At 35.9% G+C, this 18391-nt stretch overlaps 1 protein-coding gene and 9 non-coding genes across 10 annotated transcripts; 1 reads left to right on the top strand and 9 right to left on the bottom strand.

The window, feature by feature from the left end:
• Positions 1 to 1801: 1801 nt before the first annotated feature.
• Positions 1802 to 1857, bottom strand: LOC120484819 (U7 small nuclear RNA). Its single transcript, XR_005623793.2, has one exon. It is a non-coding gene; the product is annotated as a U7 small nuclear RNA (small nuclear RNA).
• Positions 1858 to 2954: 1097 nt separating this feature from the next.
• On the top strand, positions 2955 to 18285 carry tpi1b (triosephosphate isomerase 1b). The gene is made up of 7 exons (XM_039679379.2): positions 2955 to 3168; positions 4865 to 4988; positions 5141 to 5225; positions 6201 to 6333; positions 6408 to 6493; positions 6604 to 6691; positions 17701 to 18285. Exons 1-7 carry the CDS (start codon positions 3057 to 3059, stop codon positions 17817 to 17819), a joined length of 747 nt encoding a protein of 248 aa, XP_039535313.2. The 5' UTR covers positions 2955 to 3056; the 3' UTR covers positions 17820 to 18285.
• Positions 5576 to 5629, bottom strand: LOC148976997 (U7 small nuclear RNA). The gene has a single exon (XR_016145910.1). It is a non-coding gene; the product is annotated as a U7 small nuclear RNA (small nuclear RNA).
• Positions 10543 to 10598, bottom strand: LOC120484822 (U7 small nuclear RNA). Its single transcript, XR_005623796.2, has one exon. It is a non-coding gene; the product is annotated as a U7 small nuclear RNA (small nuclear RNA).
• LOC120484824 (U7 small nuclear RNA) lies at positions 11232 to 11287 on the bottom strand. Its single transcript, XR_005623798.2, has one exon. It is a non-coding gene; the product is annotated as a U7 small nuclear RNA (small nuclear RNA).
• Positions 12457 to 12510, bottom strand: LOC120484825 (U7 small nuclear RNA). The gene has a single exon (XR_005623799.1). It is a non-coding gene; the product is annotated as a U7 small nuclear RNA (small nuclear RNA).
• On the bottom strand, positions 14876 to 14930 carry LOC148976996 (U7 small nuclear RNA). Its single transcript, XR_016145909.1, has one exon. It is a non-coding gene; the product is annotated as a U7 small nuclear RNA (small nuclear RNA).
• On the bottom strand, positions 15020 to 15073 carry LOC120484820 (U7 small nuclear RNA). Its single transcript, XR_005623794.2, has one exon. It is a non-coding gene; the product is annotated as a U7 small nuclear RNA (small nuclear RNA).
• On the bottom strand, positions 15800 to 15855 carry LOC120484821 (U7 small nuclear RNA). Its single transcript, XR_005623795.2, has one exon. It is a non-coding gene; the product is annotated as a U7 small nuclear RNA (small nuclear RNA).
• Positions 16278 to 16332, bottom strand: LOC120484823 (U7 small nuclear RNA). Its single transcript, XR_005623797.2, has one exon. It is a non-coding gene; the product is annotated as a U7 small nuclear RNA (small nuclear RNA).
• Positions 18286 to 18391: the final 106 nt, after the last annotated feature.

Genomic DNA, 18391 nt, shown 5'->3' with positions numbered 1-18391 from the left:
GAAAAAATAAAAAGTAACGCAGCTTCACAATACTGCCATCTAGTGTTTGTCAAACCAAACGGCATTGCTGCACTTATCCTGTTGCACATCATGCTCTCTGCATACTGTTTGTATTGTTTCCAGCTCCAAGTTTAGTCGCATTTGAAAATGTTTTAAACATTTTATTTACATCCTTCTTGCTCCTTCAAAAAGGGAATGCCTTAAACTATAAATTACTTGCAAAATACATTGATCCCCGCCCAATTTAACAATGATGTCTGTTTTTTGGTTACACTTTATTTTTAAGGTGTCCATCTTTTTTACAGTCTATGGTCCACCCTTGTTGCAGTTTAATTATATAAATCAGCGCTGACTAATATCAATTAACAACTTTGTATTTACTATATAAGGTTAGGGTAGGATTAGGGTTTAGATGAGGGTTAGTTGCAATGTAATTATGCACAATTTACTGGTATTGCTCTGGTAAGTGCATAAAATAAAGTGTTATCCTGTTTTTTTTAACCCTGAAGAGTTATTAAAGAGATAGAAAGTTTTTTTTTCCATTTCCCACTATTACTCTAGGCATATTTTCTTTTTAGAGCACTAACTTCAAAAAAAATATATGTATAATTATACATACATACATATGCAACTGTATAATAGATATTTAATATAGGATGCAAGTGTACAGTACGCACAAGTGTACAATAATTCACGTGGTTTGTTTTAAACAACAATGGCATGAAATAAACCAGAACCTGGAATCACTTTTAAGTTAACTTAACTTGTTCTTTTGAGGATGGTGTTTGTGTGGGCTATGTTGTCATTTATGTATTGAATTTGTATCTGTTTATTGTCACACGTGACGCTACTAATAATGTCATTGTTGTGACTATAAATGAAAACGAGTAATTTCGAAATGAACAATTTCTAAACTGATGTTTATTAACATACGTTGTAATAAATATAAATAAATATTTAATTTAATAGAATAATTAAATGAACAAATAATAATTTCTAGTTAAATAGCCTATTTTGTAGTGATGTTACGTATGACACCGAAGCTTCGATGCGCGTATCACATATGCGACACAATTTCTAGTGAAGCCCCGTATCGTGGTGTGTATTGGTTTTCCCAGAGTCACGTGATCGATGACAAACGAAGCCTCACTTTCTGTCCGATCACGTGCGAGTTTCGCTTTGGGTGTCAGAAGGCTCGAACTTTAACGAGTCAATGTTGCCTCAGTCTGGTTGATGGGTGTTTGAGGAGAGTGCTGTACTTTGAAAGTTAATAAATATAATTCATTAAATAACCAACATTTATTTTTCACTACTTAGTCTTCTTTTTTGTTTTGTCTTTTTGTTTTTGTAAAATCTTTGCACTTAAGCTTATATCTTTGCACTTAAGCTTATATTATATACACTTTAATGGGAAAATGAATTTATCAAATGAACAAATCAAACAAACATGTAAGGTTTTTATTTGTAGACAAAACATTGAAACTCTGTAGTGTGTTGTGGTTGCTTCATCTGCCAGAGCTTCTGGCTGCTTTATTTTAAATAAGCACCAGATGGCGCTGTTCTCGACACTCTCGAAGCTTTGAATCTTTTCCCGGAACAGTCAGGGGAAAGCCTCATTGCTTCATGAAGCTTCATTTCCCCATCCCTACTATTTTGTGCTTGCAAAAGTCTTGACACCGTCTCCAATTTCAATATAACCTCATATCGATTCAAACCACGTTTGATACCATTAGAGTTGTTTCATTGTAAGTTTGTAAATCTAAATTACTTTGTATTATTTCTATCTTTCAAACCGAACATGGTGGGCTTCCCTTTAAGGGAAACCTTCTGGACAAATACTAAAAGAGCAAATTTCTAAGCTGCAATGTATGATGAACCTGTCTGGTAACTTTCGACAGCCATATCGATGACGGTGACCACATGACTGACGTACAATAATTTATAAAGATATCAGAAGACCAATTAAAACTGAAATGATTGTTTTATTAACAAACGTTCGTGTACTTCATGAATATTTTTCTTTAAATAACTTAAAATAACATAAAACCGTCTTTGATATAGACGACATAAACGAAAAGCATTGTGGGAATGCAAATTTAATCCCTCCTCCAAATATACATTAAAGGGATAGTTCACCCGAAAATGAAAATGCTTTCATCATTAAGTTGTTTCAAACCACTTTTTTTTGTTCTGCTGAACACTAAAGAAGAAATGTTGAAGAATGCCGGTAATCAAACAGTTGATAGACCCCGCAGATTTTTATAGTATTTCCCCCCATTGCCTACTATGGAGGACAATAGTGCCCCACAACTGGTCTTCCAAATATTTGTGTTCAACAGAGGAAAGAAATTCATACAGGTTTGGAACAACTCGAGGGTGAGTAAACAATGACAAAATTCATTTTTGATTGAACAGTCTCTTTAGTGCCAGCCTACCTGGCCGACAGATCCATTTCTCCAATTTCAATTGGGTCTATCAAAACTAATATTGTGAAAATTGTGCAATTATTAAATATTTACAAATACATTAAGTGGTTACGCATGTGCGAACAAACAAAAAATATGGACATTAAATGTTAAATGAAACACTAAATTAATAGTATTAAAAAAATATTGACACATTTATGCTTCCTTATTTTTCAAACTTTAATATCGGTTTAGGTACAGTTGAGCTTTTGACTTTAAAAAATAGAAAAGGGTTTATTTCTCCACATTTACATGTATGTATAATGTCTTCTGTTATATTCCTTATGATGATAAACATGCCATAAGTGAAAGAACCGGATGAAACATTTTCAAAGTACAGTTGGTTTGTGATTTGTAGTTAATGAACACAAAATAATAGTGAATGCACCTGTATCTCTCTCCTTTTATCAAAGAAACACATTCGCAGGCGTGTAGTCTTGAGCCAATGGTAAGCACTGGGGGGCGGGGTTACAGACAGTGTTATATAAATCCCAGCGGACTGTATTTCCTCGCTGTCTCTTCGTCTGGAGGTCGTTCCGCTTGTGTCTTTCGTCATTTTTTCCCCTGGTGAAAGTAACACTTTTTGCAATCATGACTGGCAGGAAGTTTTTCGTCGGTGGCAACTGGAAAATGAACGGCGACAAAAAGAGCATTGAAGAGCTCGCCAACACTTTAAATAACGCTAAACTCAACCCAGACACCGGTGCGTATTTCATCCACTTTCCTCTTCACCAGCCACAATCAAATGCCATTGCAAACACAGGCCTTTTCGGGGTGTGCAACCCACCGCATTGACCCTGAAATGACATTCACGCGGGACTTTTGACAGCTACCATCGCCTTTAAGCGCATCATTTACAGACTCTTTCTCGTTGTAACGTTAGTTATATAATAGGATAACAGCTCTGTTTTCTACAGTTCAAAGAAATCTATTGCTTGTAACCATTTAATCCATTAGCAGCAACCAGACATAAACAAACCAGTTTCTGTTAAAATTCGATATAAAGAACTATTCGATTTATAAAAGAGGGGACTGCACGTCATGTTTCGATATGAATGAATGAATGATGCTCATCTTGTGTAGTGATTCAAGGGTTAATGCTGGAAATGGGTGTGTGATTTCCAGCACGTAGCCTCCACCGTGTGCATTAAGGCCTTGTCAAATCAAATGACAGGATTATTAGGATGCTCGGTTTATCAACAAAACTGTACCATGCTATTTCTCTTAAAAATATGACCCAGGAAAAAGAACGATAGTTGCTATAGTTAACGCGTTTTGAGTGATTTCTGATCGCGCGGTGTTTCCGCTGTTCACTGCATCACTGTCCGGCTTTATTTGAGAATCTTTCAGACAGACTTGTGTCAGTAATGACACAACTGTGGACTTTGAATTGGTAAAGTCCAAAAGTCACGCTGCTTGTGCGTCGCCTGTTTCATTCATGGTCTGAAACCCGAGAAGCGCTTAACGCGCAAAGGTCACGGGTCAGACTGTCATATCTTGGACTAGCTTTTGCCTTTTTCAATTTACTTCGTGGCCTGTGTAGTATGCAATGCAGTCATATGAGTAACTTTTCCTTTGACCTTTTATCAAGGAGGCTCGAGACGCCAGATATGTCTGCCCTTTACAGGGAGTTTAATTTAGGCTGACCCAAGCTAATTTTACAGTATAAGTGCCACGTCCAATGGGAATACAACCAAGCATAAAAAAATCACAAAAACACTGAATGCTTAGTTTTAGTTTTTTATTCTTATTCTTATTTTATTTGTTGTTTATTCTGTTGTAAAGCACTTTGGTTCACCTATCGGTTGATGTAAGGTGCTAAATAAATAAAGTACATTTACATTCATATATATATATATATATATATATATATATATATATATATATAATGCAATGCATTTTATGACTGAGAGATGTACAAATAAATGTTCCTCAAAAGACTGTAGTTTCATAAATAATACATGAATTTTCTAAACAAAACAAAACAAATTATGTATGGAGTAAAGTAAACTTAAGTTGCTGCTGTCCAGTAAATGTTTATCTTGAACATAAATGTTATTATATTTATTACTTTATACAGTAATAAACATAACATTATCTTATAAACATAGTAAAATTTTTCACATTTTTACAGCAAAAAACACGTGTACCATGACCGAAAGGTGGACATTTTTACAATTATACTAAAGGCCTTTTACTTGCTAAAAAAAAGAATGAACTATTAAGAAATTCAAGTTGTCCTGTCAATAATGTGTATGGTTAAATGTTCAGGACACTAACATCGATTTAGTGACATGAAAGCAGTGCTTTGCCATGGTGGTCTTTCACATAAAAAAAGCACTGCAGTTACAATTCTGTTTTGTTTGTGGGTTTTTTTTACCCATTTGTTTGTTTGACAGAGGTTGTTTGTGGTGCCCCAACCATCTACCTCGACTTTGCCAGGTCCAAGCTGAAACCTAACATTGATGTGGCAGCGCAGAACTGCTACAAGGTTGCAAAGGGAGCCTTCACCGGAGAGATCAGGTACATGTCAACCCGTTTACAGTCCAGTATCACTGAGAATAATTAATGAAAATGAGACTATATTGAATTCATTCACATTTTATGGCTGTTTTTTCTTCTTCTTCTATTTTTACTTCTATTTGTCGCTTGAAAGATCCATTGTATTGTTTCAGCCCAGCAATGATTAAGGATTGTGGAGTAAAATGGGTGATTCTGGGACACTCTGAGAGACGCCATGTGTTCGGAGAGAGTGATGAGGTAACTTAGTGCTTTTACACGTTATAGAAAACCCTATTTTATTATAGAGTAAATCAGTAAATCAGACTTTTTTCCAGGAGTAACTTTATTTGATGTGCACGTTGATCTTTAAAACTTTATAGACCTTTTACATTCGTAAACAAGTATGGCATGAAAGGTAATATTCGAAAAAGCATAATGGGGCACTTTAAACATGCAAAACATGTTTACACAACATCAGCCTCTTGCACCAAAAAAGCATGTTAACTACAGAACATAATAAATTAAAGTTACAGTAGGGTTGTTATTCTACTTAACTATACATTCTCAAGTTCACTATTATAATATTTCATTTCTTTTACCAGTTATGAAGGAGCTTCCTTTTATCAGAAACCTATTAGACAAATACTAAAAGAGCAAATTTCCACCTGCCATATTTGCTGTGAGAACTCCCATCAATTTGAGCAGGTACCTCACTGGTGGTGACTTGCATATGTTTTAGCAGTATTTGAACACTTGAAAGGCAGTATGTGTATGCAAATTTAAACAGGTCATACAATCCTCTCTCTCACCCCCTAACACCTGCTCATACCATCTCTGGAGAAAACGTATACAGTAAGAAATGGAATAAAAGTAGCACTGAGTTTGAGGCTGATTTAATTTAGTGTGAATTTTTCTGTTCAAGTATTAAGCAGAAAAATTACAACATTCTTGTGATCTAATTTTATCACTTTGGTGGTTAAACTCTCAACTATTATGGGTATGCAAATTTGCAAAACTAATTAAATATGCATAGCATTTTTATGAAAATAATGGAATTGAACAGAAAACCGATATTATTAATCATGTATTGTAGTACATTTAGTTTGTTATGAATATGATTATCATGGCGAACCACAAAAAAATAAGAAAGCAAAGAATTGGTCTCACAAAAGATAATCGGCCACCATTTCACTTAAATCGTATTAACTTTCTGTTTTTTTCTTCTTCCGATAGTTGATTGGACAGAAGGTCGCTCATGCTCTTGAGAGCGGTTTGAGTGTGATCGCCTGCATTGGTGAGAAGCTGGATGAGAGGGAGGCCGGAATCACAGAGAAAGTGGTCTTTGCACAGACCAAGATCATTGCAGGTATCTTTTAATTTAGTGTTGTATGTATTATAAAACTTTTCTTGTATTTGAAATAAAACTATCATCTCTTTTAGACAATGTGAAGGATTGGAGCAAAGTGGTCCTTGCTTATGAGCCTGTTTGGGCCATTGGCACTGGCAAAACTGCATCACCCCAACAGGTACAGACGAGATGTTTAGAAAGGATTAGACCATGGAGGTTTTTTTTTTTCAAACATGTTCCCTGGTTTCATTGAACTCAGTGACGAGTCTCTCGCTGCTGTTCTTACAGGCTCAGGAGGTGCATGACAAGCTCAGGCAGTGGATGAAGACCAATGTCTCAGAGACTGTTGCCAGCTCCGTCAGGATCATCTATGGAGGTCAGCGCTCTAAATATTGTTTTCTTTTTTCCATAGAAAAATATCCCATTAAAATTTAATTCATCCGAACCCTTTGAAATTTAATTTATCTCACCCATGGTATGAACCTAATGAATTTTTAAACACCCTTAGTGATGTCATTCATAACTAACTATGCATACCATTTCTAGACAACACTGTTTATTAAGCTTTAAAGCCACTTTACTTAATAGTGTCAAACTTAGACTTTGAATGCAATTTTTGTACAAGTTTGAAGGAATTTTCTTCTATAGAAATTAGAAAACCTACTAGAGCAAATTTCTAGCTAATTGTTCAATTACTGCCACCATTTATTTAATAAAATAATAATAATATTAATAAAGCATAAAAACAAAATAACCTTTTAATTTTTCATCTTTTTCTTTTTCCTTCTTAAAAAAAAAACACATATAGAGCAACCTAAATTCTTTCTGCCAGTCTTGTTTCCTTTAAGAATCAAAATACCAATGTACTCATACCATGCCCCCCTAACCTTTGTATGCCCTGTTTCATATTTCCCTTTCCCTCTCATATTTCTGACACTCAAAAAATCACATGCTCCACAGAATCAGTATTTTCACAAAATTCACACATACATGATAAAGTACTTACCCACAATATGTAAATGCTTATTTAACCCACAATGTCCTATTCTTAATCTCGTGAAGATCATTTCTTCCCTTTGTTTCCTTCCATTGACCCTCTCTGTCCAAACCTTTTGTTGAATGTTATATCAGGCTATGTTTACACGGAAACGATTCTAAAGAGAAAACGCAAAAGTGGCGTTGCGTTATCACTTCTTATTCTGCATTTAGACAAGCGTTTTGGGTGGGAAATCCGCGTACATATGATGATGCAAAAGTGTGTGAAATTCAATGTAGTATGCACTCCAGGCAGCTAGGAGTTCATACTACAACAACACTAAGTCCGCGCGCCTGCGTACAACCTACAACATACAACTTTTGCGTTTTTACCCTCTACACGGGAACGCGGCGGTGGAGCGTTTTGAAGATTTCCGCTCTGGAGGGTGGTTTCACTTTTTTGCGTTTTTAAGCCCCAAAAACGCTGTCGCCGTGTAAACGAAAGGCACATCCAATGAAATATTTTTACGTTTTCAGCCTAAACAGGGCCTAAATGTCTCCCTTTCTCCTCCGCATCCCAGTGTGCTTGCCACTTTTTATTCATTTTTGACCAGATTTGTGCTTTAGCGTCTGCTTTACTTATTGTAATTGATATTTCAACCTCTTCCTGTTTACTCGCTTGCTTTGCCAATCTATCTACCGTTTCATACCCTTCACCCCCCACATCTGCTGAAACCGATGTAAACTTTATCGTTATCCCCACCTGACAAATCCGTGAATGAAGTTCTAGTACTTTATATATTAATTCCTGTCTTGGTTTTGACTTAAATGATTGCAAACTTTTCATAACTGCACTATGACAACTTTGACTGGTTTAATTTCCTTTACCCAATGCAATGCCAACCAAACAGACACCAACTCCACTGCAAATACTGATAAATTATCAGAGATTCTTTTCTGCATCTTCACCCCCATCTTTGGTACACTGAAAGCAGGCCCAGCTTTTCCCAACCCATCAGTAAATATGACCAAATATACTTGTCACTTATCCTATCACAAAATACTTGACAAACATTCAACTCCGCTCTATTTCATGAGTGGGTATTGAAAATCTCTAGGTCCACACTAGTCTGCCAAAGAAGCCAAGGTGGTCTGACTGGCAGCGGAACTGTTGGGCTAAATTCCTTTCCCTCTAATCCCATCTCTTTCCCAATAGTATCACCCACACATCCAAAACTCAATTTTAACCCTTTCATGCTCCCAGCATACCTGCATAACTGCTCTTGTGGGGTGAGACTTACCCTGTTCTTGCAGGTTTGTCCAATAATTGGCTGCCTGCTGTTCCCTTCTTAATTGTAGCAGCATCTCACCCATTTCTACCTGCATTGCAACTGCAGATGATGAACAAAACACCCCAGTACATATTCTTAATGCTTGTGTTTGCACCACATCCAACTTGGTTCTAGCTGCATCTCTGTAAGCCAGGGGTGCCCAACCCTGCTCCTATCAACTGTCCTGCACAGTTTATCTCCAGCCCTAATCAAACACACCTGAAGCAACCAATTAAGGTCTTCAGGATCACTTGAACATTAAAGGCAGGTGTGTGTGTGTGATTAGGGTTGGAGATGAACTGTGCAGGACAGTCAACCATCAGGAGCAGGGTTGGGCGCCGCTGCCGTAAGCCATACATAATCTATTATTGATTTAATCAGTGCACCACATATCCTCTTCATTGCTTCTCTTTTCATACCCCAGTCTACTCCTACCAAGCACCTTTTTACATTTAGCTAAAACTTTTTCAATGTGGCCAGCCCATGTCAACTTGGCATCAAACACCATTTCCAATAATCTAAAGAATTCAATCCTCTTCAGTATACTAGTTAATTGTTGTTTACTGAATTTGCCCTATCAATTTGAACGAGGATCTCACTTATGGTGAATGAGGAAAACATGATTAAGTTTAATAATAAAAGGAGTTACGCAAATTTATTGTAACCAACATTTGATTGGTTAAACAAGATATTTGTTAAACCAGTTAAATTCAATATTTCACTTGATACTAGTCCATCACTTTATATTGAATAATTACAAAAGCATTTGAAACATGTAAAAGCCATGTTGTGTGCAAATTTAGATGTGTCTCATTTAATGCTTTCACCTCCCACCCACTGCTTATTAAAAAAAAAAAAAAAAAAAAAAAAACGAGGAATGTGTAAGAATGTAAAAGACCTGGAGAATTCATGATGGACTGTGCTGTGCAAATGTAACCCATACACATACTGACATGGTGCTAGTGCTGTGTGTTACTGTTTGGGAAGGTTTATGGGTCATTATGGTTTATATTCACTTCAGTATGTTTATATAGAAACATTATGTTGGGATTTATTATTGTCATGCCATACAACTACATAACCACTACTGACAAATCTGAAGTGTATAGTAACAACAGTCAATAATTTAATCACAACTGCCACCATGTACATAAATAGTTGCATATTATATTATCACAAACCACCTCAAATTTAAAGCAGATGAAGTTCTTAAAAGACATTTTTCATTATTAATTAATATTTAAATAAACATTTATTTTAATAGTTATTTAATTATTTATTAACATTTAGCTAATTCCAGAGGTGCTCCCTCATTACTGCGGGTGGATTCCTCACTCATGGTGACTGAACAGAAATTCTGTTTAAAATGTTAGAATAATAATTCTGTTTAAAATGTGCATTTTGCATTAATACCTATTATTTCACATATGACTTATTAAAAAATAGAAAGCATCACATACTGATGTATACAGTAAGTAGTAATGTGGTATTCAAATTATTAACCATAATGCTACCCATTATGCCTTTCACTTTGAGTGGTTCAGATTTTACTAAGCCCTCCAAGAAGTTTCTTGATAATGACTGTTTGCTAAACCCTTTAAAAGAAACTTTTTTTAATATGAAGTAGCCGCCTTTTAAGGAAACCTTCTGAAGAATTCATCTGATTATCCCATTAGCCATGTGTAAACAAAAATATAATTTATGTTCCAATTAAGGAACTTAGATTAGTAACTTAATGTGAAATGTCTTTCAAAAAAAATATTAAGTGGGAATTATTACCCATTTTACTCTTAGCAATTCAAAAAATCAAAAATACTATATTTTTAAAGTATCAATAGTAATCATCATCCCTAATAATAATTGACTTGGTTACATTCTTTGCAATATTGTACTTTACAATATCTTTCTTTTAACAGATTTATGGGGCTTCCTTTTATAGAAAGCCTTCTAGACAAATACTGAAAGAGCAAATTTCTATTTAATCACAGTTAACTGAATCTCTCCCATCAATTTGAACGAGTATCTCACTCATGGTGACTGGCCTGTTGAACTCACCGGTAATCTTGTTTTCTACAAAGGCATTATTATGCAAATTTAAAGGGGTGGTATTGTGCCCTTTTCACAAGCTGTAAAATAAGTATCTGATGTCCCCAGAGTGTGTATATGATTTAGCTCAAAATACCCCACATATATTTTTATGTCCTTTTACCTCACACAGACATGCACTGAAAATTGCAAAAACTTTTAGCCGTTTATGTTCAAACCGGAGTCAGATAAAGATTTTTAAAAACTTTTAGAGTTGGTGATGAAGATAACCTAAGAGGAATGTCGTGTAGTTCCTACCAGCCGTTTGTTGTAGTCCTTAAACTATTTCTCTAAAAGCAAATATCTCCCTTTGCTTTGAACTTTGAGAATTGTAACTTTGCAGACGTTGTTTGCTCAAACAGCAACATTAACACGCTAACTAAAGTTAGAAACTTGAAATCATAAGTACTGAGCCCTCGACTGACCAATCAAAATAATGTTTGCTTAATATTGCAGGACAAGCATGAAACACCCATTGATATCTCAAACATGATATTTTGAAGTATCTTTTCTTAACCAAAATGAAGGGGCTTTCTTTTATAGAAAACCTACTGGACAAATAGTAAAAGAGTGAATTTCCTGCTAATCATTGTTCACAGATTCTCACCCATCAATTTGAACGAGTATCTCACTCATGGTGACTGAATGAAACAAGATTAAGTTCAACTTGTGAAAGACATTATGCAAATTTAAACACACTCCAACAATGATACCTGCTGCTACTAAGTTTTTATGAAGGCACATCAGCAATACACCACACATATATATACAATATATATATATAGATATACAATTTTCACTAAAAGATTGTGGAAGTTTGAGCTTGGTATTTTTATTTCAACTGTTATATGGCACTTTTCCATTACCAGTACCAGTTCGGCTCAACTCGACACTCGTGCCGACAACTCGGCACGCTTTTCGCTCGGTTTTCCATTGCAGACAGTACCGCCACAAATAATACCTGGTCGTCATAGTGACGCCTTTCGTTCCTCATTGCCCTTTCAAGTTCTCGCTGGATCCTCTCTTCGGCCTCCAATCAAAGGAAAGTCTGCACCTCCTCGTTTGACCTCGGCATATTCTTCCGAGTTGCCATAATAATAGTAGTAAGTTTAGTAACTATCACTGGCCAAACTATTTAAAAATGGCGGGGTTATTCTGGATACTCCATCTGGCGGGTGCAATGATGACGCAGTGAATGATGACAATTCTCTCTGACCGATCAGCAGTCGGCATTGTTTTCACATCACATTTTAGTATCGCCTCAGCTCGCCCAGAACCTTGCCAGAGGTGATACAACTTTTTTTCCACTTTTGCACTGTGGAAAACCATACAAAGGTGAGCCGAACTGGTATGGCGTACTGGAAAAACACCAACAACAAAATCTAATTTCAAAGGAAACCTACTGGATAAATACTATAAAAAGTACCATTCTATTTAGTTATTGTGCAGTGAATTAGACAACCATGGTGACTAAATTTTCAAATTTAATTTAGCTAAACATTTATTTTCTTTTTCCAAGTGCAAAAGATGTTTTTTAATAGATAACCTGTTGAACAAATACTACAAGAGCAAATTTCGAGCATAAATGGAAACTTTACTGAATCTGTCCCATCAATTTGACAGAGTATCTCACTCATGGTGTGGTGACTCACACATTGACCTTATTCTTTTTACTCATTCAAATTGACAGGCAGATTCAGTGAACAATGAAAAGCTAGAAATTTGGTAATCTTTCTTTAAACTATTATGGTGGGGCTTCCTTTTAAAGGAAACCTACTGGACAATTACCAAAAGACCAAATTTCCCATTCAAATTTATTTCATCCCAGTATCTTGTTACCTGCTATTAATTAAAAATAAATCGTTTCTGGACAAAAGTTTTTTTGATGACATATCACCAACGAGGTAAAATAACACCACATATCCACAAGTTTCCTACGCCCCATGAGGCCTTGTGTCAAAAGTGGGCGCGACTTCCGGTTGAAAGTAAAAAAAGCGCGATTTGACATGCTTGACACTTGTTCATTCAACAGTTGACAGTCATTCAAGTTATAGCGATCCAAACTAGCTAACGATGTGGGAACACAACCTCAACGAAATTCAAAAGGGTGAAATAACAGTACCTTTACCCTCCGCAGTTGATTGGGAGTATTATAACAACATTATTAATAATCAATACTCATCAAGGCATGGTGACAGACAGTTGTGCGAGCTGACAAACAATTAAAATAAAAAATACACACTTAGACGTGCTTTGGTCGGAGTTTATTCAAAATTATAAATGAATGTGCTTCTTGAATACATTAACTGGCACATTTGGTATTCTGTCAACTCAGGCTTTGATCCTGAGTTTAGGTGTAACATCAGTAGCGAACAGCCAAACACATGCTGATAGAGTTTATAGAATATTAAGAATTTAAACAAATGTATACAGGAAGATTCATCGTCTTTTGGGAGGTGAAGGAAACTACAGTCGTTGGCAGGATCAGAGACGGGCTCTGGCAGGAACACTCTGATTTCGTTTTCAGCTTATGTTCAAAACAATCACGTTTAAGCCACTGAATTAGTTTAGTCCGGTTATACATACAACGTGAACACCACATGTTGTCCCTGAGCTCCGTAACGACATCTCTCATAAAGATTTGCGTCTTTAAACAGTAAAATAATTCTCCGAAAAACAGCTAGCCTTTTCGCTAACTAACACACAAAATACCATTGGAATGCTACTTCCGCCGCCTCACCGGAAGTTTCACCCACTTTATTTTTTACAGGAGCGCCCCTCGGAAACTTGTGGATAGAGATATAATTTCACTATAAAATATCAACTTCAAACTTTCACAATCTTTAATTCAACAGCTCTAAAATTCTTCTTTTTAAAGGGTAACTAAACCCCTGGTCAGAGCCTGACTCCACCCACTAGCAATATTTGAAAAATGCTGAAAAAATGGGCAGACCCCAGCGGGGCTAGGGGGCGTGCACCTGAGACCCGCCGTGAGTGACAGCTGCTGTCAGACTCTAAAATAGAGCGAGACTGGAGTGACTCAAGTAGCTGCCTTTGCAACAGAGCGGCCATTTGAAGTCGAGGACTTTTCTCCCTCACCTTCACCTTCACCTGAAGTGGATGAGGGTGAATTGTATGTAGACACAGGGCCAAATCCATTCGAGCTGCTGGCTCAAACTGCGGTCTTAACTCCCGCATCGCGACCGGCATCTGATGAGTTATGTCGTCGAGTTGATCTCAATAGCGCACGCTGGCATATATTCATATTGATATTATGCCGCTATATGAAAAAATCCAGCAAAATGCACCGGCTCGTTTGTCGACCCCAGAGGATTAACTTTATCCTAACCATAAATTGTGATTAAAATATCCATGATCACTCACATCAAGACGCCGCTGCGGTGGAGGAGTCCATGCAGGACGAGCAGTGTTTGGCACTGCGTGTGGAGAAGCCCATGTCCACCTCTATTCCGTTACTACCCTGATCACTGTACTAAACACTGATAAATCTATGCTAACTTGAAGCTATCCTAACTGTACTATGCTACTAGCTACACAAAATAATCTAAATTATCTATATAATGCTATGCTAAATAGATGCAACAATATTCTATCCTGATCGTTTTCAAAAATAATCTAAATAACTATATAAATGCTATGCTAACTAGATGCTATTATATGCTATCCTGATCGTTTTCAATACTCATAAATCCAACTCCTGACTCGCTACAGTAGTTTTGACGGAACCAGATGCTTTTATACCAGGGGCTGCCAAGGGCGTGGTGAGCTCGCACCAAGGGTGTGACAGAGTGCGTCTGAGAGTTTGCTACGTCAGCAAGTACCCCTACTGCAGGAGCTTTCCGTTTAACCTGAAGAGGGCAGCACTCAGACGTTTTTACACCATATATTTGAAAATCAAAACACTTTATACTCAATTGTCAAAAAATGTACTCGAATCAATGAACAGCATTTATGAAGCTCCATTCTTACAGATCATTAACTAAAAAAAAAGTTGTTTTGGTGTTTAGTTACCCTTTAAAGGAAACCTACTGGACAAATACTAAAAGACTACACTTCTATCCAGTTATTGGATAGAAATGTACTCTGTTAAATGTTCTTAAGATATCTTATTTATTTATATCTTACTTATTTGTAACAAGTATGTATGTAGAGGTTTTCTTTTATAGAAAACCTACTAAACAAATTCTAAAGAGTAAATTTCTATTTGTCATTGTTCACTGAACATGTCTCATCAATTTGAATAAGTATTTCACTCAAGTACTTTTCATAACATCTATCTTTTAACAGATTTATGGAGTTTTCTTTTATAGAAAACCTTCTTGACAAATACTGAAAGAGCAAGTTTCTATCTAGTCATAGTTAACTGAATCTCTCCCATCAATTTGAACGAGTATCTCACTCATGGTGACTGGCCTGTTGAACTTAATCTTGTTTTCTACAAAGGCATTATTATGCTAATTGAAAAGGGGTGGTATTGTGTCCTTTTCACAAGCTGTAAAATACGTATATCTGATGTCCCCAGAGTGTGTATAGGATTTAGCTCAAAATACCCCACAGATATTTTTATATAGCATGTTAAAATTGTCACTTTTTGATGGTGAGCAAAAACGCACCGTTTTATGTCTGTCCCTTTAAATGCAAACGAAAATTTCAAAAACTTTTAGCCGTTTATGTTCAAACCGGAGTCAGATAAAGATGTTAAACTTTTAATGTTGGTGATGCCATTAACCCAGGAGAAATGTTTTGTAGTTCCTACCAGCCGTTTGTTGTAGTCCTTAAACTATTTCTCTAAAAGCAAATATCTCCCTTTGCTTTGAACTTTGAGAATTGTAACTTTGCAGACGTTGTTTGCTCAAACAGCAACATTAACACGCTAACTAAAGTTAGAAACTTGAAATCATAAGCACTGAGCCCTCGACTGACCAATCAAAATAAAAAAAGCCTATGCTTATTATTTCTGGACAAGCATATAACACCCCTTATAGAATTGCAATATTATTTTACCCTGTAATATTTTGAAAATTCAAACCTGATATTTTGAAGGATCTTTTTTTTTTTTTTAATCATAATGAAGGGGCTTTCTTTTATAGAAAACTTACTGGACAAATAGTAAAAGAGTGAATTTCCTGCTAATCATTGTTCACAGATTCTATCCCATCAATTTGAACGAGTATCTCACTCATGGTGACTGAAGCAAACAAGATTAAGTTGAAATTGTGCAAGGCATTATTATACGAATTATGTTACCATTACTTTTACTAGTATATCAACTTAAAGCTTCCTCTAAAGCTGATTACACATGTTGAAATCAATTGTATTGAAAATCACGTCAAACAAGAAAGAATGAGTCCGTTGTGTAATTGGAGAGACGTAAAACAAGTTACGTTTTTTTATACTTCGATGGGTGATGGTAAATTTTAAGAAACTTCTGAACACTGAGCCCTCAATTAACCAATTAAAATAAAGTATGCTTATTTCTGGATTAGGATAAAACTCCCTTTATACAATTGCAGTAATATTGTGAAGTATGCCTTTTTTTAACCAACGTGAAAGGGTTTTCTTTTATAGAAAACCTACTGGACAAATAGTAAAAGAGTGAAGTTTCAGCTAATCCATGATTCATAGATTCTGTCCAATCAATTTGAACGAGTATCTCACTCATGGTGACTGAATGAAACAAGATTAAGTTCAACTTGTAAAAGACATTATGCAAATTTAAACACACTCCAACAATGTTACCTGCTACTACATAATACATTCACTGTTTCTGGGCAAGTTTTTATGATGGCATAAAACATTATGAGAACACAAATATGGTTCAGGCAACACATGCCTATATTTATAACAAAACTAAATATAAAACACAACCCTGCCTTTTCGTTTAAATTTTAAAAATATTAAACATATTCCAGGCAAAATGTAATATTGTATATCGCATTGGTACAAATGTTGCAATAAACAACATTAAACTGAAGGGAACGAATTATAGATTCACGAGACGAAAGATCGCCTGTTAGCTCTATAAAGACGAATTATATCTCATGTTTAACCACAGAGACGGAATGACTCGCCAAAAAAAGGCTGTTCCAGGCATGAGCGCCGAGCGTCCGGTGAGCGATTGCTTGGAATGGATCTCAGTCAAATTATCATCAATCTATAAATAAACTACATATTTGAGCTTTAAGAAACTACATTCTCGCCGGAAAAACTCATAAAACTACATTTCGCGACACAACAGTAGTATTATATTTCAACTGTAAAAAAAGACAAATTCAATTAAAAAATGGTGCTTATATGCCCTTGTAGCACGCGCAAGTGACGATACTCTGTCAACCAATCAAAACATCAATCTTTTCTCAAACACTAAAAGAGCAAAATTCACTGAGTCAACATCATGATCACCATCCATCACTTTGGCTGGGTACCTCACTAGTGTGGAAGCTTATGTGTAGCATTATTCAATTTGAAATGTAATGCTACACATAAGCTTCCATACACTGGCAGTGAACGAATCAATCAAATTTACGTGTGAACGGTTTATTTATTTATTTTACAATTATGGTTATGCAAATTACATCTAATTTGGGTAGTCGTGCATTCATAATACATCACTAGTATGTACACACATATTGTTTCTTTAAGGTACTAATATTTAGCCTTTAGGGGTAAATAAGGTAAGGTGTAACTTTTAAAAGGGTACAGGCCCAGAGACAGCTTTTCTTTTTTTTTTCTGAAAGCATTCCAACATGATACCAGTGTTATTTATTTCTATATACTGATGAAGCTGTGCTTATATTAGGGCTCTTAGTTAATGACTTGCTTTACTTTTTGGAAGATTTAGAGATGTCTTCAAAGCAACAACAGATCCAAATATCTTCAGCAAATAAATATATTTTATGTGTGCTGCTCTTTATATATGAAAAGAAGTCCTGGTAAAAATGTAACATTTTTTTTTTATGGTCCACTGTTTCAGGGTCTGTCACTGGAGGGACCTGCAAGGAGCTCGCTTCCCAGAAAGACGTGGATGGCTTCTTGGTGGGCGGCGCTTCCTTGAAACCAGAGTTTATCGAGATTATTAATGCGAAAGCATAAAGAGCTGAAACCATCGCTCTAATTAGGTCTGCTCCCAAATCCTGCTCTTCTTTAGAAAGTGTTATTGTTGCAATTGTTTCAGTTGTTTTTGTATTGTTGTTATAAATGGACGGCTTGAGTTTTATTCCACTGAAACGTGTGCTACTAAGCCTCCTTTGTGTAGTGAAGTATAGGACTGTAATGAGAACCATCATGGGGCTTTAGGGCCCACGCCTTTACTTGAATAATGCTTACCAACATTCTTTACACAGTGTCAAAAATCTAGGATGAAGTCAATCAACCTCTGTGTCTTTTTAATTGAAGTGAAACTACTTTCCATTAATGTGATTGTCCTGATATTTTCCTGTCCCTCAAAGAGTCTGTCTCTAACTGGCCTGTTGCAAAGTTGCTCATATGTAACCATGGTTATTTGATATAGAGGACAAGACGAAAATATTATAATAAATGCTTCAAAAGTGTACAACTATTTACTGTTGCCTCAAGTTATTTTACTGGAACATTCTGCATAATTTACTTTTTGTAGTAGAAATGTTCCACAAGAATGCAGAAGTACTTACTGCCACTTTTGATCA

The sequence above is a fragment of the Pimephales promelas genome, chromosome 12 (genome assembly GCF_988280905.1).
Source record: "Pimephales promelas chromosome 12, fPimPro1.hap1.1, whole genome shotgun sequence".
Lineage (NCBI taxonomy): Eukaryota > Metazoa > Chordata > Actinopteri > Cypriniformes > Leuciscidae > Pimephales > Pimephales promelas.
The sequence above is the reverse complement of the archived record's forward strand: the minus strand, read 5'-3'. Positions and strand labels throughout refer to the sequence as shown.